General features: G+C 39.1%; 1 protein-coding gene across 1 annotated transcript in view; it reads right to left on the bottom strand.

Moving 5' to 3' along the window:
• LOC131665279 (guanine nucleotide-binding protein G(I)/G(S)/G(T) subunit beta-1) overlaps positions 1–18,471 on the bottom strand; it is a 265,346-nt gene that overhangs the window by 149,011 nt on the left and 97,864 nt on the right. Inside the window, exon 3 of the mRNA XM_058937065.1 lies at positions 6,085–6,230. Coding sequence (XP_058793048.1) covers positions 6,085–6,230 — 146 coding nt within the window. The remainder of the gene's footprint in view (positions 1–6,084; positions 6,231–18,471) is intronic.

The raw sequence follows: 18,471 nt of genomic DNA, 5'->3' as shown, positions 1-18,471 counted from the left end.
GACATGACCTTGAAGGTCAAGCTTAAGGTCAAATTCAAGGTCATCATTGGATTCCTCGTTGAATTTTACTACAAGAGTGACCTTCAGTATTTATAAAAATATTGTAAGCTGGAAAATCTTTTGGATGTTTCGTTACTTTTGTTACATCCTGTATATGTATTTATAATATAACAAATATATTAATAAATGTTATAATTAGAAGTTGTAAAGATTTTTTATACTAAAAAAAATTAATTATGTCATGTAAGATATTACTTAAGGTAGGGAAGGGGGAGGGGGAGTTATGAAAAATCTTATGGTTTCTTACATGAGGGGAGGGAGGAGTGAAAAATGTGAAAAAATACTCTTACGTAATTTATGGATGGCCCCTACGAGTGTTTATTTTAGAGCAAAAATTTCGAATTTGATTTCAAAGAAAGGAAAAAGTAAGTAAAAAAAATTAATTTTTATATACCTAAACGTCGACAAGGACTCAAATCTCGTATCTCAAAGAAATCCTTTTTCACTTCTTAGCTTAGTAATCGGGTGTCCTCGAGCTCGTGACTGCAAAAGACATTCTTTCAATTTGGTATCCTTCATATCAACATCGTCCTCTTTAGAAGATTCTGAAAAATCTTTTTCTTGAGAATATTCACTATCATTTCCACTCTGCTTTTCGAGCTTTTCTTCATCAAACAACTCCTCTCGTATTAAGCAAGTTCGAAGACTATATACCATCTAATTATTTTTTTTTTTAATTAGTTCTTTTAGAACTATACATATTTTATTTATAACAAAAGTAAAAATACTATAATATTCGTACTTTATTTTCACAAAAATGTCAAAATAAGTTCTATATAAAAACTGGGCAGAATAAATGCTGCTTTAAATTTCACTACAATATTAGACAGAATAATACTACTTTCACGTTAATGGCTACTTACATACTAACGCTATTTGAAATAAGAAAGATACAAAATCAACAATGGTGAATTCTAGTTATAATGTTTTAAATAAAAAAAATTAGAAGTTGAATAATATCATATTAAAACTATATTCTTCACTCTGAAATTAAAGTATGGGCATTTTCTAAAAACCCTGAACCTGCTTGTACATAAATTCTTTTTTTTTAAATTATCAAGCACATGTAAGAAATTTTGACTACGCGTTCTGTTGATTATTAGAATACTATATCTAACGTAGTACAACTTTTTATAGCAACGCACCAAACATCATAAACATTTTTTGAACTTTATTATATTTTATTTTTTTTGTAATTTTGCTAAATGTAAAGTTAAATAAATAACTTCCCATAAAATCAGTACAATCAGTCTACTGCCCATATTAACTAAAATTTGCAAAAATCATGATGAAAAACATTTAAAATTTGTAACGAAATACCTAGCGACCGTTCTCTTTTCAGGTAGCACGCGGCTGTTCGTACAAATTATTTAAAAGGAGAGGATTCGGGAAAATCGAACGTTATCACGACTGAATGATCCGCCAAGCCAAAACGGATCAAAATGAGCGTTGCTCATTTCGGAATGAAGAATTATCTGGCGAAGCAACGAACAGAAGTTAATAGGCAACAAATTTATTCAATAACAGACTTAACAAGTAAATATATCAACAAAAGAAACAAACAATATAACATAGTAACAACAATGTCACCGTCGGTGCGCCTGCACATGATAAGTTCTTCGCGCTCCCGACGAAGTACGAATCGTTAGCAGGATTGACAGCCGATCCGCCTTCCCTACTCCTCCCGCGCTCCGCAACACAATTGTAATGCGTCCATAACAATTTGTTAACGGCCGCAGTCGGTGTAGTAGCGGCGAAGTAGCTGGCAGGTCTGCCACTCTACCCGCATAACAATGACACCCGAAACATGTGTGTGTGAGAGAGAGAGAGAGAGAGAGAGAGAATCGCAGCACCGACCTCGTCCTTCAGATCTGTTGCCCTCCATCGCTATCCTGTAAGCTGCTCTTGTGGCTATTAATGTTGCTGTTGTTGTTGCGATGGCTGTGTGTACGGATGTTCCTGTTGATGGCGATGTACGAGGTCTGTTCAAAAAGTATCGCGAATTTTCTATATTTTCAAAAATTATTTCTTTAAATAAATAAATATCTATTCTATGTCCTTCAAAGTAATCCCCCTCGAATATAATGCACTTATACCAACGTTTTCTCCAACCCTCGAAGCACTTAAAAAAATCATTTATTGTGATCTTGTTCAGCTCCTTCTTCGATGCCATCTTTATCTCCCCAATCGTGGCGTAGCGTCGTCCTTTCATGGGCCTCTTCAGTTTTGGGAACAGTATACAGTCACAGGTGGCCAGGTCTGGGGAATACGATAGCTCTGGCACCTTTATTGTGATGTTTTTGGCCAAAAATTCGCGCACAAGCAACGATGTGTGAGCAGGGGCGTTATCATGGTGCAAAAGTCAGTTTTTGTTTTTCCACAAATCCGGACATTTCTGGGGAATTGCTTCGCGCAAATTGCGTATAACTTGCAGGTAATATTCCTTATTGGCCGTACTACCCTGTGGCAAGAACTTATGATACACCACGCCCCTGTAATCGAAGAAAACTGTAAGCAAAATCTTCACATTCGACCGAACTTGTTGCGCTTTTTTCAGTCTTGGCTCATGCGGCAGCTTCCATTGGGATGATTGAGCTTTGGTTTCCATATCATAACTATAAATCCATGATTCATCACTGATCTCATCATTATCTCATTTATGATCCTTTGAAGTACATTTAGGTCATCACGGACCAAGTCCAACATATCCTGAGCAATATGAACGCGATGCTGTTTTTGGTCGAAATTGAGCAGTTTTGGCATGAATGTCGCGGCGACCCAACTCATGCCCAAATCATTGGTTAAAATCGAATGGCATGAGCCAATCGATATGTTTAGATCCTAAGAAACTTCTCTAACAGTGATTCGACGATTGGCCAATACTATTTTCTTCACTTTATCAATGTTTTCATCTGATGTAGACGTGCGCGGTATTCTACTTGCAAAAACAAATATTTTTTCTCCTACACATTTTTTCGAATTTTTAGAATTTACGGAGATAGCAAATGTTTAAAAAAATTTACTTGCCGGAAAAAATGCCCGTGCGCCCGTCGGTTTTGTCGAAAATAATTTTTTGACCAGTGATTCAGATAGAGCTTGATAAAAACTAAAAAATGCTCTAACTCAAGATTCCGTTTTGTACTTTTCGCAAATAGGAGGGTGGTCCGATAAGTACTTAGACTACAAAAGAAAAACGAAAATTTTGGAAAAGTGGCGTTTTATTTTTCAACATAGTCTCCTTTTAGTTCGATACACTTGGCCCAGCGATGCTCCAACTTCTTTAACCCATCTGAAAAGTACGTTTCCTCGAGGTCTGAAAAGTAGGCTTCCGTGGCAGCGATTACCTCCTCATTCGACTCAAATTTCTGCCCGGCGAGTGACTTTTTCAAGTTTGTGACGGAGAATTTCGGCTTGCCGGCTTCTACTTTGTCTCTCTCTCGTCCGTTCGTTGCGCCCGGGCTGAGGGTGTATTTGTATACACTCTCATGCCTACATTTTCTCTGGTTGAGGTGCGGCGAATGGGCATTGGCGGAGCTGGAGGCGGCCGACGAGGCGACGATCCGTTGCCAGGATCGTCATGCGGGAGAGCGAGCGGGATGGAGAGAGCGCGGGCTACGCACGCATCCGACGCGTGCGCGGCCGGGGGGGAAAATCGGCAGTATCGTTTGGGCTGGCCGATCGCGTGCGCGCGTTGTTTTCGTTCGTCGCCGATTTTGGTTGATTTTTCGTTGGTTTTGGAAGCGGTGCGGTGCTTCGTCGTCGTTTTGTTTGTGGATGCGCATCCGGTGTGTGGGCGCGCATCGGTGGTAATTTTTCTCGTGCGTGGAGTGAGTTGCTGGGTCGCGCCCAGCCAAGCCTTGCCGCCCAGCACCGGTGTGCGCGGGTAACGGCGAAGCCCGTACCGCCGGCGCGCGCGCGTTCGGCGAGCGGCTGGGGAACAGCCGACGGCAGCGGCAGCAGCGAGTGGCAGCGGCCGGTTGGCAACAGCGGTCGACGGCGGCAGCAACCAGGGGTGGCAGCGGCCGGTTGTCAACAACAGCAACAACAGCGAGTAGCAGCGGTAGCAGCAGTAGCGAGCGGTAGCCGGTGGCCGGGCGCGGCCAGCTTTGTTGCAGTCTCCGTCGGCGAGGTCGGTGCCGGTTTTTTCTCTCTCTCTCTCCTTCCCTCGCTCTCTTGCATGTCCGGGGGTGTTCGCGGGTGCAACGGTGCAGGTCGGGCAGTGATGCCGGCCCCCGTTGCCGGGTTTTGAGGTCGCGGGTGCGTTCGCGAGCGAATAGGCTTAGTCGAATTATCGGGCAGTGATTGCCGATAATCCGATTGAGCGGATTAAGCGGATTAGCGAATTTTGCCGATTTGTGAGACGAAGCGTGCATGCTCCGTCTACTTATTAATTTGTGTTTCTTTTTTTTTACTTTCTTTTATTGTATTGTATTAATAAATTTTGATATATATATATATACATGTGTCATATGTTACTGCGTCAACCCGTTCGTTTTCCAACTGTCCTTTAATTCGTGCGCGATTGGTACACACGCTCGGTGTGCCATTCAGTCGTGGGAGCATTCGTGCCTCCCGAGCCCTCCTTTTGATAAATACTGTGCGGACGGCCGCGAGCAAAATATTCCCTTGAATAGTCGGCTTAAATAATTCCGTTACAAGTTTGGAAACAAAAAGAAGTCGCACGGGGCTAAATCTGGAAAATATGGTGCATGGGGCAGCAGTTCGTAGCCTAATTCGACCAATTTGGCCATGGCGACGGCGGAGGTGTGAGCCGGTGCGTTGTTATGGTGGAAGAGCACTTTTTTCTTCGCCAAATGGGGCCGTTTTTTCTGCAATTCGACGTCGAATCGGCCCAATAATTCGGCATAGTACAGCCCTGTGACCGTTTTGCCCCTGTCCAGGTAGTGGATGTAGATCACACCTTGTGAACCCTAGAAAACGGTGGCCATCACCTTTCCGGCCGATGGGGCAGTCTTCGCCTTCTTCGGAGCACTTTCGCCGGGTAAAGTCCACTGTTTCAACTATTCCTTGGTCTCTGGTGTATACCAGTGGATCCATGTTTCGTTGACTGTCACGAAACGACGCAGAAACTCCTCCGGATTGAGTTTAAGCAGCGTCAGACATTGCTCTGAAGTTGCCTCACGGTTGCGCTTGTTGTCCGGAGTGAGCAAACGCGGCAGCCATCGCGCCGACAGCTTTCTCATGCCCAAAATTTCATGCAGGACATGACCCACGCGGTCTTTTGAGATGCCTACGATCTTAGCTATCTCGCGCACCTTCAATCGTCGATCTGCCAATACGAGATCGTGAATTTTTGTCACGTTATCCTCCGTGGTAGCCGTTTTCGGAGCACCTGGACGTGGCTCTTCAAAAATCGACGTACGACCACGTTGAAACTCGTTAAACCAATTTTTTATGGTCGCCATCGAAGGAGAAGAGTCACCATATACAGCATTAAAGCGCTTTTTGATTTTGCTGCACGATTTCCCTTCCAAAAACAAGAATCGAATCGATACTGCTCTTTTTCCATTTTTCAAAAATCAACGGACACACTTGCTTTCACACGCTCTCAAAAATAAACTACAACTCCGATCCGGCTAAAATCTTGACAGTAACCATCGAGAAGGTTGTACTACGTGATAGAATATTTCTTTTGCGAGAGTGGCGCCATCGGGCGGTGAGGCTAAGTACTTATCGGACCACCCTCGTACACCCCGAACAAGTTTTGATATATTGTAAGCTCATTATTTGAATTTTTACAGATTAAAGTCACGTAGGAATATTATATTTTGAGTAACTGAATAAATGAATAATAACCATAAACTCATTAATATCTTTCTCAGGTAGTATTTCGAAATTTATTGCCTATGGGAATATGTACTTTATTGACAATCAAAAGTATATTTTATTTTATTAAAATATTTGATATTTTCAAATCTTTGTGTATGGAAAAAATTTTTTGTATTATACATTTGTATACCTATACATATTTCTAGTCATCTATACATAAACTTATCGTCATACCTGGAATCACTTCCCCAGTGCATGGCATATATTTTGGCTAAATGACCTCGTAGGGTACGTCTCGTACGCATTTGTATCCGCCCAATTGGTTCCATGCTAGTTGTTGCTTGAACAAGAGTGGTGTCGCAAGCATTTTTTCTTGCATCCTAAAAAATCAAAGGTATACAAAAAATAATTTTACATTATCATGGGCAAGATTAATCCACTGTACAAATAAAATTAATTATTACCCTACCAAAGATACTAGTAATCAAAGTAAAGACTTCTAACGAATTCGATATAATGATTAACGCGTTATGGGATTAATAATTCTGAAAAAAATCTTTAACATCCATCTTACATCAAAATCTTCTGATAAAAGAATCAAGGTTACAGGTAGTATTTCTAACATTGAAATTTAAAGAGTAAAAACTTGAGATCAAATTTGCAGAATTTCAATTTATTGCGATTTTCAGATTTTTTATTTAATAAAAGAGAAATATAAAAATGTTTTGTAACTTTGAGATATTCACGAGGAAAAGAATGAGAAATATTTACAGATTTTAAACTATAAAAAATTATTATTCTCTATTACTAGTTATATTCAGATTTAAAGATTGGCTTTCCATGTTTATGTGTAATCTTGTGTTTATCGATCAATGTAGATTAATCAAATGAAATACAAGTTAGATGTTGTCAACTTTTTCAAGCTTAACGCTTTATCAGCGGATCTGTTACCGACTTCAGAAAGGTTTATTTAATAAATGTCGTACATATAGTTGTGTATTAATTTGTATTAATACACAACAAAAATTTATGTTTGTACTTTTCTATGTTCTGTAATTAAAAAATGTTTTGAATCGCATAAATTATGTTTCCAAAGTGTTTTCAACATATGCAAAACAAATTCCGTATTCTTTTTTTTCAATTTAAAACATCTTAAATTATGTTAAATGGACTTGGGCACCTTCAAATTTTAGAATGAATCTGGCTGTTAATTTCGAAAGTGGCCCAACTCCATTCTTGATAAGAAAACGCACGTTATTTACTTAATAATTGCCACTATTTTAACAGGGACTTTAAATTTAACATCCTTAGATACGCTTAAGCAGTATGACTTCTTAGTATCTTATACGTATATTTTTAAATTCATTCTAACGCAAAACTTTCAAAATAAGCGGCTCATTTCATCACAAAAAAAATGCAGCCGATGCTAATTTTCGGAGATCATAAGTACTTTATTTTATGCTCTTCAGAGTATCTCAGTGAACAAGCAACACTCGTTAGTAATCCAAACGTGTGGCTTTTTCGCCTAATAGATGTTTATAATGTCAATGGAAAAATAATCGGGAAGATCAATTGCTGTAAAGAGTTGCACACTCATCATGCGATATTTAATAAACACCTTCGCACTTTTAGCTAAATTTCAAAGACTGGTATTTTTCCCATTGTTTAAAAAATTATTCATCATCATCAAGTACTGCCAGACATGATTCGCAAGCTCTCTAACATATTTTCTAATGAGCTTGCGTAACGATAGAATAGTGATGGCGATACAGTTTTATAATAAAACAATCGTATTGCGTTCTTAAATAAGCACAAACTATCGATATTGATTGCCTTGCAGATTGGCTTTGTCTAGATTAACTCGTAATTCTCGCTACTTACGTATTCAATCTTATTCTTGGTCCATTTGTTTACAAAAAAATGAACGTAAGTCTAGACGTAAATAAGAAGAGACGTTGATAATACTGCTACTTATTTTTGCCGTAGAATATGCTCGTGGTGATTGAAAACTACTTCAGGATAATTATCTTTTATTAAAAACTACTCGAAAGTAATTATCAAAGATTAAAAAATACTCTAGAACGTTAATCGACGATAAAAAAATATCCGGAGCTCTTATCAACGGTTGAAAACTGATCCGCGGCAATCGTTTATATTATTAGTAAAAGAAGTTATAGATAGATGTCTGGTTTGAAAAAAGGTAGCAACCATTATATCGCAATGAATGAAATCTTACGTGTAATTGTTGATTACGAAGCGCTACACTCATATATAGTTTAATGCCTTCCAGGGTCTGTAATCATTAACTTAGCAGCGCGTCTCCACAATAAATTATTATTTTTATTTCACATAATTAACAATTAATTTATTATATATAATTGTTTTAATAATGATAATGAAATATTTTAATAATGTCTTGGAACGCCAATCCTATGGCCCAGCACACGGAAAGCCGAGCTAGCCGCAATTAATACTCGAGCAAGCAACGAATATATTAATTGTTATTCTTCGTACCGGAGCATTCAAAAGCAAATTTTATTTTTTTTACCTGTCAACCATAACCTCCGTCGAAAGCCTAAAATAAGAGAATTTAATCAGTTTTTTTTCAATAACCGTTAATTTCTAGAATTTGTGCCCATTGGGACTTTCGTTTATGACATCAAAATCTATATTATAAGAAAATTCAAGGGCCAATTTCCTTAAGGTTAGTGCGGGGTCCTTTAAAAAAACTGATCATACCAATCGATCCAACGCGAAAAAAATAAGTAGAAAACCTTTTTTGAATTTTCTTGTATATATGTAATCTGTAACCTGAACCAAACCGATCACTTAAAAAATCATGTCTAAATTAGATTAAGATCATGATTTGGTTAGAATGAAATCTTGATTTTTAAATAATGTTGAATATTTTATTATACAACGATAATTTACTAACAAAATAGAATCTAACAGAAATTTTTTTTTAATTTGTTGTAATCATTTCACATAAATAATTAGAATCGCAAAAAGAAAATACAAGGATAAATTTTCTTCTATTTTGACAGGATCCAATGATTAGTTTAGTATAGATCTAGCCTGGATTTTGCATGGGTAATAATGGGTTAATACTGTTATTTATATACGACCGCGGACAACGGACAGACGACGGAAAGCCTCCAGCTTGTTCGACCGCAGCTCAGACGTATTAATTCGGTGCTCGAAAGGATAGAGGCCCAAACGAAGATCCAGAGAAACATCAGAACAGTTATAACGACAGGAATGAATGTTATAAAGGAGGTAGTAGAGATCGCATATGGAGTGAATGCGACCGCTTGAAGCCCCTCCTGGAAAATGCTTTAACGAAACGATAAATAGACAGAAAAGGAAGAGGGAAACGACCAGCGCCTGAGCAAGCCGCTACCTATTAAAGAAGAGCGGACGGATAGGAGTGGGTTCCATCCTCCAAAAGAGGACGAAAAAGCCGACTAACTATTGCAACGATGACCCTGACCAGACAAACGATGAACGCCGCTACGAAGCGACCACCAACTTCGATGACGGCGATAACCGCGCAGACGAACTGGACAGAAAATACTCGCCCCAGGGTGGTTGGCCCTCCCCGAAAAGGAGGGGCAACGTTATCTTGGTGAAGTCATGGGACGGACAGACGTACGCCGACACTCTGCGCCGGCTGAAAACCGAGATTAATCCCGAGTGCTCAAAAGTAAGCATCTCCGGATATCGGAAAACAAAGGATGGAGTGCTCCTCATGCGCTTCCGCAGTAGTGCAGAGGAGAGACAGACGTTCCAAGAGAAGCTGGGAGCGACTTTTGAACCTTTTTCAAATATTGGTACTTTTGTTTTATTTTGAACGTTATTCGTACATAATGTAACAACGTCGCCCGTAGTCCTGCCTTATGCTGCTTATGCTCTTATAAGCTTTTCTAGCACTTTACCCTTATCTTATCAATATCAAACATTAAGTTCAAGGATAGCAGTTGAATTTTTGCTGTATTGTATTACTAAGTAGCGAGTGCTTTTAACTTTTTATTTTATCCATTGTTCATGTTAGATTAAGTCGAAGCGTATTACTGATTCTTTTTATATTTAGTCGAATTCATAAATAGTTACATAAATTTTATTTTATTTTTCATTCAAAAAAGTAAAAAAATTTTAAGAACTCCTTTTTTTGAGAAAGTAAGTACATTCTGATATACGAGGGTGGTCCGATAAGTATTTAGCCTCACCGCCCGATGGCGCCACTCTCGCAAAAGAAATATTCTATCACGTAGTACAACCTTCTCGATGGTTACTGTCAAAATTTCAGCCAGATCGGAGATATAGTTTATTTTTGAGAGCGTGTGAAAGCAAGTGTGTCCGTTGATTTTTGAAAAATGGAAAAAGAGCAGTATCGGTCGGTGATTCGATTCTTGTTTTTGGAAGGGAAATCGTGCAGCAAAATCAAAAAGCGCTTTAATGCTGTATATGGTAACTCTTCTCCTTCGATGGTGACCATCAAAAATTGGTTTAACGAGTTTCAACGTGGTCGTACGTCGATTTTTGAAGAGCCACGTCCAGGTGCTCCGAAAACGGCTACCACAGAGGATAACGTGACAAAAATTCACGATCTCGTATTGGCAGATCGACGATTGAAGGTGCGCGAGATAGCTAAGATCGTAGGCATCTCAAAAGACCGCGTGGGTCATGTCCTGCATGAAATTTTGGGCATGAGAAAGCTGTCGACGCGATGGCTGCCGCGTTTGCTCACTCCGGACAACAAGCGCAACCGTGAGGCAATTTCAGAGCAATGTCTGACGCTGCTTAAACTCAATCCGGAGGAGTTTCTGCGTCGTTTCGTGACAGTCGACGAAACATGGATCCACTGGTATACACCAGAGACCAAGGAACAGTCGAAACAGTGGACTTTACCCGGCGAAGGTACTCCGAAGAAGGTGAAGACTGCCCCAACCCAACCCAACCCAACCCATCGGCCGGAAAGGTGATGGCCACCGTTTTCTGGGATTCACAAGGTGTGATCTACATCGACTACCTGGAGAGGGGCAAAATGGTCACAGGGTTGTACTATGCCGAATTATTGCCCCATCCACTGTATTCTCCAGATTTAGCACCGTGCGACTTCTTTTTGTTTCCAAACTTGAAAAAGTCACTCGCCGGGCAGAAATTTGAGTCGAATGAGAAGGTAATCGCTGCCACGGAAGCCTACTTTTCAGACCTTGAGGAAACGTATTTTTCAGACGGGTTAAAGAAGTTAGAGCATCGCTAGGCCAAGTGTATCGAACTAAAAGGAGACTATGTTGAAAAATAAAACGCCACTTTTCCAAAATTTTCGTTTTTCTTTTATAGGCTAAGTACTTATCGAACCACCCTCCTATTTGCGAAAAGTGCAAAACGGAATCTTGCAGTCGTTTAATTAATGATCAGACCAAAACTTCATATTTGAAGTGTTACGGATCGTCGATGAAAAACTTGGGCAAACCTTGAGGACTTACGACAATTTGCAATAATTGTAGAAAAAAACTTATCAACATAGGAACACAAGAAACTCCTTCAATGTACTAGAACCAACTATTTGGCACGAACCACAGGATCACAATATAAATTACTACTTTTGTCAATGTAATACGCATGATTTCAGTAAAAAATATTTGCACAAAATTAAATATCCTGATGTAAAAAGCGTGACCCCAGCCAAAATTGGTGGTAAAAGTTTTTCCACGGAATAAAATGTTCATTCTAATGAAAAATCGTTGGACCTTTTTTCTGAAGACAGTTCTAAAGATGATAGTCTGAAATTGTTTGATCAAGCTGGATTAGACGATTCCATTCACTATCTCAATCTTCTTAAAGATAAAGCTGAGCTGTGCACTTCAAGACTCAAGAAATGAATGTCTAAGTAACTGTATATTGAAAAAGAGGACAGAGTTTGTTAAGTTTTTTTGAATGGGAAAGGGGCTTGTCTACTGTAACTACATTACGGACCTTCTTTATTTATATAAAGTAGATATATACATATATATATAAGCCAGACAACTGGTGTTATTGTTATTGTTATTGTTACTTCAAGAACTACGTCCATGTGGAACGCTGCAGAGGTAAACTAAGTACCTGTACGCATTAGTCGTGGTTTCTTATAGTCGTGAATATACAGACTTACCTCCCTGACTATTTTTTTTAAATGGTATAGGAGGATAAAATATTTTACGCATCATGACTGGACCTACAGTTTAAGGTGAAATTCGAACCATCCGAATGGATTGGCATCTATTCATAGACTCTTCTACGGACAGCCTTAAAGCAGACTTGTTACATAACCGTAACACATACACAGCTCTTCATGTAAATCATTCAACTATTATTGAAAAAATCTTATGATAATGAAAAGCTGCAATACAACACATATAAATTACTAATGTGTGGTAACTTTAAGATAATAAACCTAGTTCTAGATTTACAATCTGAAAAACACAAAATATCTTTGTTTTCTGTGTCTTAGGACAGCCGTGCAAAACATAAATACTGCGTAAACACAAAGAAATGAGGGAACGTTTTCATCAAGACTTCCACAAAAAGAGCAAAATTACCAAAGATGATGGGATGAAAATATGAAAGATTACTGCTAGTTTTTGAAAAGAGAAGATAATAACCATGCTAATCATAAACGGAATTCCTTACAATAATCCATTAATATGAAGCGTCAACGTTTTCATAAGAAAAGAAACTAACGTTATTAGTGAAGCACACGAACAAAATAACGTGTTTACCTACGCTAGTTCCAAAATTATAGCAATATAAATCATCTTGATAGATGGTCATGGAAAATAGGCTATGAAAGCTCATGTTATGATATTTAATGTTGTACGCTTGCCGATTAGAGGTTCTTATGGGCTATCATTGGGGTTGTAACGAGCTGTTTTATTCTGAAAATAAAATTATTTAATTTTTCGTGAAGCAGTCCGAAATGCCAACGGCCAACTCTCCGTACTCCGAATTACACTGTCGTATTAGTTTATAAGATTACTATTAATAAATTTTTTATTTCTTTTTTTTTCATGTTACACGATGAGCACCACCTTATTATTATTTGACAATTTTTACCAGTTGTTCCTCCGAGAACCACGACCTATAAGCCAATAAAGCGGTTTAATTTAAACAGTGAACATCAAGGCAGAAAAATGCTCCCAGTCGGCTATCAGTCGTCTTAACGAGTAGACATGTATCATCACTCAGCTGAGTTTGCTGTGTTTACTTCGCGACAGTGAGTTATTATGTTAGCATGGTTATTGTTTCGTGCTTCATAATAATCGACTATTGCCGCGAATCTCCGTTGTGATCTGTTCGCAGTCTGTGTGACTGCTTGCATTTAATCTAGCAATGGTTTTTATAAATGAATGCCATGCTACATCCCAAATTATCGAAAGTTCTCTCTCTCATTAAGTTTCTCCCTCTCACGCTCAAGCAACTTATCAACCAAAAAGTGATCAAGCAATAGTGATTGAAGCTATTGATGGATTATCTATTGATGATTACATTGATGGTTTAGAAAAGATTACAGATGTCAACAATATCAAGTTTATGTCTGAAATTTCTGGAAGTCGTGTCTGTGTTTTTCTTTCTTCAATAGAGATTGTTAACAGTCTAGTCAATCAATTAAAGTCGGAGATCGAGAGCTTCAAATTCGCCCACTAATGGAAAGAAATAAACGCGTTGTTATCTCCAATATTAATCCTATCATCTCAAATAAAGTTCTAATCAGTGCGCTAGAATGCAAAGGAATCAAACTTGTATACGAAGTAACTAGTACAAGTAAACCAGGACGCACTCATATACTATCTTTCCGTCGACAAGTATATATTAAGGATGAAGATGAGTCGCGTTTGCCAGATTCGCTTTAAATCAACTACAACAATACAAACTACTGGATCTTTCTTAGCACTGACTCTACCAGCTGTTTTATTTGCAATCATACTGACCATATCGCTAAGCAATGTCCGAGGAATAACAACATCGAAACTACAGCTAAACAAATTAATTCATCTATTTCTCAGATTCAAGGCAGTGATGTCACTTCACCATCAACACCTAACGATAATCCAATTATACATTCACCACAAGAAAATTCATCATCATCCGAAGTCGTTAATCGTGACTCGGTAGCGCTCGTTCCTCATAAATCTCATTCTTCACAGCTAGCTGGCTCTGAAGAATTCAAAATCCCAAATCAGTCAAATGCTCCAAATAATAATGTTGACTTTAAGAACGTAGCTCTCTCCACTTCCAGCTCCTCTAACTCATCACTTAAATCTCCTGCTTCCAAGAAACTAAAAAAATCGAATGTAGTCAATAACCTGCGGAAAGAGGATATAGTTTGCGAAGATCTTGACGTTCCTTTAAAATCAGTCAAAAACGACATTAAACTCCATCCAATGAAGTACTGTCTAAACTATGATCAACTTAAAATTTTTTAGTTGAAACGTACGGCAAGAGCAATGTGCTTGAAATTGCTCTCGCATTTACAACCAATACTCCGGCTTTATGCAATATGCTCACCAACATAAAATCCTTAATCTTAGAAAATAATCTCAAAGCTAGATGTGGTAGGATAATTAAAAAATTGTCCGAGAATGATCAAGATTTATTCGAGTCAGGCAGTGAAACAGAATTAATTCATTCCCATAATGGCTGAAGAAATATCAACGGACCTAAAAATTGTTTTCTGGAACTGTAGAATCCTTAAGTCAAGAATAGAAGAAATCCCTAAAATTCTCCAGCACGTCGACATTCTACTATGCGTAGAATCTTGGCTCAATGATAAAGATCAGAATATCCACTTTCCCGGTTTTAAGACTCTACGTAAAGACAGGCAACATAAAAAAGGAGGAGGTATCGTCGCTTTTATCAAATCTAATTTAGCGTATTGCGTTCTTACTAACCTAAGGACCTCGGATCAATCATTTGAGTCTCTGGGCTTCAAAATTACCAATACCTCACCCAATATTATTATTCATTCATATTATAGAGCACCAGGTACGATTCATTCAAAAAGCACTTGGGATAAAATATTTAATAATCTCGATACTAATAGTCATACCTTGATCATGGGCGATTTTAACGCTCATCACACAGCAGTAAAGATTCTAATGACAACGGTGAAAAGTTTTTGAATTCCTACCTCAATTCTGACACCTTCTTACATAACAATGATTCCCTAACTTACTATCGTATTTCAAACTATTTCTCAAATTTAGATTTAATTTTTCCACAAATAATTTTGGTGACAAAATCAACGTTTTTGTGAATGACGAAACCTGGGGCTCAGATCACTTTCCAATTTTCAATGACGTTAATGTAAACAAATTTTTATATCGGAAAAAAACGTTTAATATTAAGTCAACTCGAACTGACTGAGTCAAGGCATTGACTTATCTTGAGGAAAATTATATATATTTTCTTAAAGTTGGCTACGTACTAGCTCAACCCAACGAAAAATACTCAATTTTTACCGATATAGTTTTTAAGGCTAATAGAGCATCCACACCTGTCACAGAAATTTAGTTACTTGGTGGGATTCAGAATGCGACAGAGTAAAGAGACTTCGCAGAGCTGCCGTTAAGAAATGGAGATTTTCTAATAACCAACACGATTATTTTGAACATAAAAAGGCTGTTGCAGTTGCTCGCAAAACCTTTGAGTCTAAAAAAAGAGCCAACTTTCGTAATTTTGCTGAATCTCTTAAATTTAGGATTAACCAAAGTTATGTATGGGACAACAGCAAATTACTCAAAAACAGATGGGCCAAAGTCACTCCTCCTAGCATATCTGAAAACCACCAAAACATTAAAATCATCAATCAATGCCTCGATCAAATTAACCCGAGTTGGTGCCAAAACAATCCAGATGAATTACCGAAATACCAACCAAATCCCCTGCTAGAATCCCTATTTAACTTCGCAGAATTCAATACTGCGCTTAAAAGCAAAAGCACAAAGTCGTCATTGATTATGAAGCTATCCAACGTCTCCCACTTAAGTATAAGCTTTTACTAGTCGATATTTATAATGAAATGTATAAAGTCAGCTCGTTTCCTGCGGAATGGAAAGATTCATATATTCATTTCATAAACAAACCTGGTGGTAAGGGTGTAAGATCCATCGCACTCAGTTCCTGTTTATGTAAAGTATTTGAATCAATGCTGAAAAATAAACTTCAATGGTGGATTGAAACTAATGACATTCTTCTGGAATTCCAAACTGGTTTCAGAAAAGGTCAATCCACCATTGATAATCTAGTGGGCCTAACCCTTGAAGGTAATGAGGTTTTCTCTGAACGTAGGGATGTCCTTGCGGCTTTCCTGGATATCCAAGGTGCTTTTGATAATGTTAATGTTGAAATTCTTTTAACAAAACTAGCCGAAGCTGGCTGTCCCCTTGTCTTTATTAAGTTTATTCAACACTTGACATGGGAAAGAGTTATTGACACCGAAGCACTTGGTGAGAGTACAAGGACTGTCTACAGGGGCGTTCCTCAAGGAGGTGTACTTAGCCCACTCCTTTTCTGTATATATATAACCACTATTTGTAATCGTGTTCCAAAATCTGTCAAAGTCGCCAATTTCGCTGACAATACTTCTCGTAAAAGACTCATAGAAAAAGCTATCAACATTATCTATGACACCCTTCTTGAAATAGGACTCGAATTAGCACCTGCTAAAACGATTTTCCTACATTTCAATCAAACAGGTATCAAGCCAGGCAAATCATTCATTACAGTTAAAGATAATGTAATTTTCTCTAGTGAAACCACACGATTCTTGCGTATTAGGTTCGGTTATCGTCTTACCTTTAAAGAACACATCAAAGACGTAGTTAATAAGACGCTAAAACCACTAACTTAATCAAGTTTCTAAGAGGAATCTCTTGGGGTTCTAACCCTGAAACGCTACTAATTTTTTATAAAAGCTACGTGCGTGCTATCATTGATTAAGGTAGCTTTGTCTACTATCCGAACACAGTCAAACAATCAGAACAATTAGAAAAAATCCAGTACCCTGCTATCAGATACGCCTTAGGATACCGCATCAGCACTCCTACCAACATACTATTGTCTGAATCTAAACTCCCGTTCATCGAAAAAAGGACAATCTTCCTGTGTAAAAACTACATGAACAAAGTTTATTCCAACTCCAGTTTAGTAGCTCATCGGATCATCCAACGCATTTTTAACAAAACCCAACACAGTCAAAGTAAACATAAAAATAGTCGGCGTCTACTTGTTAAATGCATCAAAAAATTTGACTTCAATAATCATATTTTATACGCCAACCGGCGATATAATATTTATCTTCACAGTTACCAAACTCTGTCCATTATATAGGGTGTCCCATTTTAAAGAACCCCCCCCCCCCCCCCGAAATTTTCGACGGTTGGCGTTGTACAAAAAAATTGTTGTGACAGGGCTATAGTGATGCTCGCTGGCCCTGTGTGCGGCACTCTCCTCGCGTGAACGCAGCGACCAAGTGTACGCTATATAGCGACTACATACTTGTGTAGTTGCAGGATCTGGAGAGAGGAGCGCAACGATCGGCGAGGTGTCGCCGTGAGTGCGAGTGAGAGCGAGAAGAGCGAGAGAGAGAGAGAGAGCGATTTTGACTGATTTTTGACGGCGAGAGAAGTGGGAGCGCGGCGGCACGAGGCTTAGAAATTAAGAGAGAAGAAGGGCAGTTAGGCGCGAGCTCTCGAGTAATTAGGGCCGCCTAAGGAGAGACTGGACGAGAGGACATTTCGGCCAGAGAGGAACGACTGCCAGGAGTGCGACTGCTATTTGCCAGGAGAACCAGGTGTTCCGTGCCGAGCCCGGACTAGCAGCGACTTCCCGGGGCAAAGGCCGTGCTGCGGCCTCTCCTGCAGCAGTCCCGGTCATCGCCAGGGCGCCGTTTCCAGCGGGCCTGCGCTTTCGCCGGCGTCGTTTCTCTGTCGACGGACCGTCGGCATCCGGTGGGTCCAAAGCCAGTTTATCTCTCTCGCGCCAGCTCTCGCTCGATTACGGACATTAGCGTATTTTGATTTTATCGCGCACGCTGAGCGATCTCGCTCGCGTGATCCCGCGAACTCCTGTCGCGGAAAGGCTGAGCGAGCGCGCTCGCCGCGGCGAAGTTAATCTTGTAGCGATATTTGTAAAAAGGCGTCAATAAATGAGATCGCCATATGTAATATCATTGAATAGTGTCCGTTTCTTTGTATCAACCTTTCCTAGCCAGCGCGAACTTCGGCCTGTGAAAGTCAGCGCCGGCTTTCTTTACCGAGAAGAACCCAGAAAAATTAGCAGAGACCAGCCCATGGCGCACGAAGGCTGACCACTCTTGCATTGTTCAGACAATAGTTGTTTGGGACAATGGGGGCAACCTTTCTGTGAAATCCGATTTGACCTCGAGATTCATTTTCAAGGTCATTTGAAGGTCAAAGTCATTTTCTTAATAGGAATCCATATTTTTGATCCCGGATTCGGAAAGAACGGAAAATTCTACGTTTAGATAACGTATTATGTGTGGGGTACGGTTAACCCCCCCCCCCCCCCACGCCTGATGTCATGTAGGGGTCAAGTTTATGATTTTCTTCAGCTATGCAC

This window comes from Phymastichus coffea, unplaced genomic scaffold (assembly GCF_024137745.1).
Source record: "Phymastichus coffea isolate CEN01 unplaced genomic scaffold, Cenicafe_Pcof_1.1 PCOF00049, whole genome shotgun sequence".
NCBI lineage: Eukaryota > Metazoa > Arthropoda > Insecta > Hymenoptera > Eulophidae > Phymastichus > Phymastichus coffea.
The sequence above is the reverse complement of the archived record's forward strand: the minus strand, read 5'-3'. Positions and strand labels throughout refer to the sequence as shown.